Source organism: Echeneis naucrates, chromosome 16, assembly GCF_900963305.1.
Source record: "Echeneis naucrates chromosome 16, fEcheNa1.1, whole genome shotgun sequence".
Lineage (NCBI taxonomy): Eukaryota > Metazoa > Chordata > Actinopteri > Carangiformes > Echeneidae > Echeneis > Echeneis naucrates.
In genome coordinates this window covers 20,765,989-20,772,500 of record NC_042526.1, presented here as the reverse complement: position 1 = coordinate 20,772,500, position 6,512 = coordinate 20,765,989, and the positions used below count along the sequence as shown (strand labels likewise).

At 38.3% G+C, this 6,512-nt stretch overlaps 1 protein-coding gene across 8 annotated transcripts in view; it reads right to left on the bottom strand.

The window, feature by feature from the left end:
• The window catches only part of ppp6r3 (protein phosphatase 6, regulatory subunit 3), a 31,078-nt gene that overhangs the window by 22,838 nt on the left and 1,728 nt on the right, over nucleotides 1–6,512 (bottom strand). For 7 of the 8 annotated variants that reach the window (XM_029523296.1, XM_029523298.1, XM_029523302.1 and 4 more), the window contains exons 2-5: nucleotides 4,046–4,214; nucleotides 3,353–3,586; nucleotides 1,837–2,023; nucleotides 533–670 (exon numbers count right to left, since the gene is read on the bottom strand). In XM_029523296.1, coding sequence (XP_029379156.1) covers nucleotides 533–670; nucleotides 1,837–2,023; nucleotides 3,353–3,579 — 552 coding nt within the window. In that variant the 5' untranslated portion in view covers nucleotides 3,580–3,586; nucleotides 4,046–4,214. The remainder of the gene's footprint in view (nucleotides 1–532; nucleotides 671–1,836; nucleotides 2,024–3,352; nucleotides 3,587–4,045; nucleotides 4,215–6,512) is intronic. The other variant, XM_029523297.1, reaches the window with a different exon arrangement.

The following is a 6,512-nucleotide window of genomic DNA, read 5'->3' as shown; positions in this document are numbered from 1 at the left end:
TTACTAATTCTCGATGGAGATTGATATGCTACATGACCTATATAGGTATCTGTCAAATAGATGAGCAATTTTCTATATTTCAACTGGCTGATGAATCATTTGGTTGAAAAAAAATGTGTGTTAAACTTGCAAATAGAATTTTTTTGGCTAGACATTCATTTCAAATTGTACTGCGTGAGCATTACAGATGCTAGTAACTTGTAACTCTATTTCCCCTTTGAGATTTAGCAAGAAACACCATAAAGTGTAAAGCCTTTGTTTTCCAAAAGGGAATCACAAGGGAATGGCCTTTCATGACCTACTAAGCTCACACAAGTTGAGAGTGTGGTAGATAGAAATCATGTCAGTTAGAAGATAACAGTGTAAATGGTCTTGTAGAGTAAAGCACACTAACAGCAATGGTTCACTGAGTCAAGCCACATCACAATGAGCACAATTTTACTTGTTCAGCTGCTGATGTGGGTTGTACTGGTTAATTTAAATTTAAATTAAGCTCATTCTTGGCAGAAACAGGTGATTTCCTGCTACTCACGTTGAGAACATCCTGTCGTAGCTGTTGTGGTTCAATGCAGGTGAGCATTCGGAGCAGCAGGTCCATGATAGCAGATGTCCCAATGTGTTTGATCATCAAGTCTACAAAGTCCTCCCGCTTCCGCAGAAAATCGACAATCTATAAAGATCAAAAAACATGCACATCTCACAATTTTTACATAAGATAAACCACGGGCCATATTTACCAAAAACCGATGACTTCATTTTTTAAAAGAATGAAATATCTGAAAGTTATAGATAGTCACAGTATCACACTAACACAGGCAGACATGCTAACCTTTTGGACAAAGTTTTTTTCTCAAATATCTGATTTAAAAGAATCCTTGCAAAGGGAGGAACATAGAGGCATAAAGTCTTGGAGAACATTTGAGAAAAATACGCAGTGGGGTGAAGTGGTGCTTGTTGCCCTGCAGATTCAGGAACTCTCGAGTTCAGAGAGTCTTCTTAACTTCTCATCCCTGCCCTGTGAGGAATGTTTCACAACTTTAATACTCTGAAAAGGTGCTGGTAGTTTGAGTTTCATTTAAGAGTGCCACAAGAGGCCATCTGTCTGAGGTGAAAACCAAAATTATTTTATGACAGGTGCCTCTGCAGCAAATGTATGGAGCAGTTTGAATCCATAGAGGAAAGCCTGACAAGTAGTCAGTTTAATAAAATTTAATTTCTCGTGATTAAATTGTTTATATACATAAAAATGTATAGTTCATATTTACAATTCTGGCACAATCAGCTCTCTTTCAGTGAAAGGAAAAAATAAATAAGGTTTGTTGTGAGGTTTTAGTGCTGCATTAGCTTCATGTAGTGCTGAAATGAAAATTGATGCACAATTACTGTCTTTCTACATCTTTTTTTCTCGAAGCACTTGTACAAGCATATAAATAAAGTTTTTTTTTGGAAATTATACACCATCAAAACAAGCTGTGGCACATTTAAATAATGATGCTTTTGTATGTTTTCTGTTTATGAGCTGGCAGACCACAGATGTATCAGTTTTGCAAACATGGGCATGTTAAGGTCTGTATTATGTTCTGATGTTTATTAATGTGTGCTGTCCCTTTTAAATATAAGTCATAAAATTACAACAATTTATTAATTCAAAATACACTAACTTACAATTTATAGGGTCATGTCAGTCAAAGTTATAGGAAACAAAGTTTAATGCAACCTCTTATTAAAAGCAATGTCAACACTTTGATCATTATTGTGTTCAAAGTGCCTTTTGTTTTGGTATAATTTCTGAAAAAGAGTTGCGTATTATGACAACTTCCTTCCTACCTGACTTACCTGTTCAGGCTTGCGTCCTATAAGAATAGACAGAACCTTGGAGAAGAAACTGGCCAGGAGTGGGTTGAGTGGTGGCACATTCTGGAGGAAGCCATAAAGTTTCATCAGCAGTTTTTCGTCTTCTCCCAGTCTGTCATTTATCTGGCTCACATCCGATGTAAGCAGCTCGCATGATATGTTTGGATACCTGGAAGATAACATAAGCTGCTCCTTAACAGTGCTGTGCTGAATTTTCAGAGTTATTAAGTTGTTAATGAGGATAAAGTAAGTGTACTTGGTGCTAATGGCATTTTTTGTGAAGAATGCAACAACTATCATTTACATCTCCATAACAAAAAAGCCTTTTGACCATAAAAAACCATAACGGGGGTCCACCATTGGGGACTGGTATCATATTGGTTATTTAAATTTGGTTGTGACATGCATTTCTGAATTTCATTAAAACTATAACTGCTGATAAAAAAAAAAGCTATTCAGTTTCTGAAACAGCCCTCTGTACAGTTAAAACTAAAACAGCTAAAGGGCACACTGGAACAGTAAAAAAGGTCATTGGTGTTATATTTTCCCTGTCTATCACAGCTCCTGATTTCCAGATAGTCTTTTCAGAGTTACCCTCGCTGATAACCCAGGAACAAACCTGTCAGTCACATGTCACTCACAAGCAGTACATACCATCAATATCAATATTTATTCAAGCAAGGCCACAGATGCGTATAGACTTCAAATTCAGCTTTTGATCATGACGTTTTGACTGGAGCATTGCTTCTTTACTTCTTCCTATCGACCACTTTTGACACTTGTGACATCTGGAGTCACATTAAACACTCCTATTCGTTCAGTTTGTGATGGCACAGCCCAAAATTACAAGACTGATCCAAGCTTGTAAAGCCATTTACTTTGGCTATATAAGCCATTGTAAAGCCAAACATGTGGTGCACTGAAATATTTTAAATTGTAACATTACAAGGACATCCTCAAAAGGCACACAAAAAAAAGAAAAGCCTTAATGTGGATCTCATAAAATTAAGTATTAAGTTCTTGTTTTGTATATTGTCAACCCAAAGGAAAAGCTTGATGACTCATTATTGTTTTCTTGTCTGTTAGAATGGCACATCAAACCATGTTACTACTGAAAATTGTCCAAATTCAAGGGCTTGGGATGCAGTTTTTACATTTTTGCTAACACAACTGCAACTTGCATGAAATGTTACAGGGAAAGACCAACAGAAAAGCAACATCGGTACTTTCTTTTTTCTGATTACTATGACGACTTAATTCCCAAAACCATTTGATTTCCAAAATGCGTTTACTATGCACAACACAATTCTATGAAAAAAATTTATATTGTATAATTAAATTGTAAAACACTCCATTCTCCAGGCAAAGGCTGATAATTCTTCAACGATTAATGGCAAACTAAACTGTATGGCAAATTAATTGTTGCTATACATGCAATAGAGTATGTCAAGAAGTGAGTCTTATAAAGCAGTTAACACAGTTTTCCCTTTTCTCTTACTTGTATTTAACCTTCTCCTCAACATCAGTACTGGGTTCCTGTGTGATGAAGGTGACCAGGTCTTCCATGCACTGTGGTCTCAACAAGAAGTCAACCAGTTTGTGGTTCTGGGCCTTGCACTCCTGTAGGACATCATCCTCATCCATTACCTCTGTCAGCGTCACATCCTCCTTCTCTAGCAATGTGTCGATGTGGGATGTGGTGTGAAGGTCAAATTTCCAAAACATGGTGGCTCTGAAATGATCAATATGTAAAGTAAATATCATTGACATAACATGCCTTCACATGAAGCTCTTGCATGAAAGGATACAGGATCATAACCTACAATTGTAATGATGATTGTAATGATCTGTTTTGAATATACCGTCCTCCTGCACTCATTCTCTCCCTACTCTTCCCAACTTTGCCCCCCCACCCTCTCACTCTCAACTGGTCGAGGCAGATGGCTGCCCCTCCTGAGCCTGGTTCTGCCCAAGGTTTCTGCCTCTTAAAGGAAGTTTTTCCTTGCCACTGTTGCCAAGTGCTTGCTCATTGGGGGATCTGTTGGGTCTCCTTAAATCATTTTATGAAGAGTTTGGTCTAGAACTGCTCCATATGTAAAGTGGCTTGATGTAACTTTGTTGTGATTTGGTGCTATATAAGTAAATCTGATTTGATCAACTGAAAGATCATTTAAAAGTTTCTTCTATCTACCTGTGATTATGAGTCCAGACTGCAGAGCTCAGTTTAAAAAGAGGTGTGTTCTAGTCCTTGAGAATCGTGGCCCATTCCAGGCTAACTCACTGGACACTGAGGCAAACAGACAGCAGCTCTGGGCAGACTGACCAACAGCATATGCATACAGCAGTTCAACAGCACACACCTGTCAAGTGAAGAAACACAAACAAATATAGAAGCAGATGTTAATGGTCAACTCAACAGCCAGTATGATTCATTGCAAGGAGGTCTACAGTGACAATATTTTCTGGCTAAAAGAGCAGCTGAAGAATAATGCATCCTTGTATTATTTCACCTTTTTGTGCAAAGACAGGTGCAAATGCTGTTGTGTTAAACAACACACCTGGCTCTCAAATATCAGCATGCTCTCTCTAGATCATACAGTGAGATGGCAAAATACAGACCTGTTTGATTCAATCTGAATAAGCAAAAGCAAGAAAACTAGATATGACTGCTTTATAAAATGGACAAATACCACATACTAAACATGGATTCCCTCAAGTAAGAGAGTAAGTCTATTGCACTTGACATCTTGTGGATTTTGTGGGCACGTTCCCAAGCAATGGGCTAGATATGCTAATTTTCTGAGATGATATTGCACTAGATGAAATGAAAGATGGTTGGGAATAATGTAAGTTGTGTTACTGAAACCTTTCCATACATACTAAAATCTAAACAAACAAAATATTACTCTATTTTAGTATTACAAATATTTATAGACACATCCAGTCTCAAAGACCTACCAATTCAAATGAATTAAAATTACACACACGGACACACAATCTGCACTATTATACATCATTCGTCATTGTTTTTGTTTAAAAAATATGTAATTTCTAAGACAGAAGTGACTAGTGAAACGTATCAACATATGCAGAACTCAATACGTTGGGTCTCCTTTTGCATGAATTACTGCTGAAATTCGACATGGCATGGAGGCTCTGATAGCAGTGTTTCACACCTTCCTCTCTACAACACCCCAAAAATTCTCTATAGGTTTTAAGTCAGGCGATTTTGCTGGCCAATCAAGTATGGGATACCATAGTCCTTAAACCAGGTATTGCTATTTCAAATTTCCCCATTCGGGAACTAGTAAAAATTATCTCATCTTATCCTGCTTTTGGCTGTGTGGGCAGGTGCCAAGTCCTGCTGGAAAATTAAATCAGCATATCCATAAAGTTGGTCGGCAGAGGGAAGCATGAAATGCTCTAAAACATCCTGATAGATGGATGCACAGACCTTTGACTCAATAAAACACAGTGGACCAACACTAACAGACATGTCTCCACAAACCACCACTGACGATGGAAACTTTATGATTTCCAAAAGAGAAACAAAACTTGCATTCATTTAAGAAGAGGGCATTGGAAAACTGAGCAACAGTCCAGGTCCTGTTAGTCTTTAATATAGGTAAGACTCCTGATATCTGCTCAAAAAGTAGTTTGACACAAGGAATGCAACAATTGTAGCATGTGTCCTGAATATGTCTGTGCAAGGCAGCTCTTGAGCACTGACTCCAGCTGTAGTCCACTTCTTGCGTACCTCCACCAAAATTCTTCAGTGGGCTTTGTTTCACAATCCTCTTAGGGCTCCAGTTATCCCTGCTGATTGCACTTCTTAAAAAAAAAAAAAAAAAAATCATTCCATTCAACTTTCATGCTTGGACACAGGACTCTGTTAACAGCCAGCTTCCTTAGCAATGACCTTTTGTGTCTTACCCTTGTTGTGCAGGGTGTCAATGGTTGTTTTCTGGACCACTGTCAAATCAGCAGTCTTCCCCATGACTGTCTAGCCTACTGAACCAGACTGAGATATCACATTAAGACTCAAAAAATAAATTAATTGGTGGAATAGAGTTTGACACCCTGAGTCTCCAAAATGGAACATTTTCACAATATTTAAAGTTTGAGTTTTTTCAGAATTTTGGGTTTTCTTTAGCTTTATGTCATAATCAGTAAATTAAAAAAAATAAACAACAACAACAACAACAAAAAACATGTTTTCCTGCGGGGGTCCTTGCATGGGTTGGTCTGTGGCTGTCTCCAAGGGGGTTGGCCTGGGGTGTTGCTAGGTGCCCTGGTGACTTGTCTGCCTGCAATCCTGGGCTGGGGGCGTGTTGTTCCGGCCCCCCACGTCAGCTACAGTCAGCTACCCACAGCATCCAATGACAAACCGTAGCATACGCATACACACACAAGGTGCACAACTGATAGATAACCACACACTCATACATTTATTTTAAATTATATTAAACAAAACCGTAAATTTGCATTGGAAATCCCGGGACCAATGCTGTCAATGCTGTTGATATTGTAGTTGTGGTTGTTGTAAACCCCCCCCCCCAAATCTTCCCTATCCTTTCCCTGTTCTCCCTTTCTATCCACTCCGGGGCCTCAGACCAGTAGCTTTATCAATAAACCAATACCATTGCCAATATAGTTAA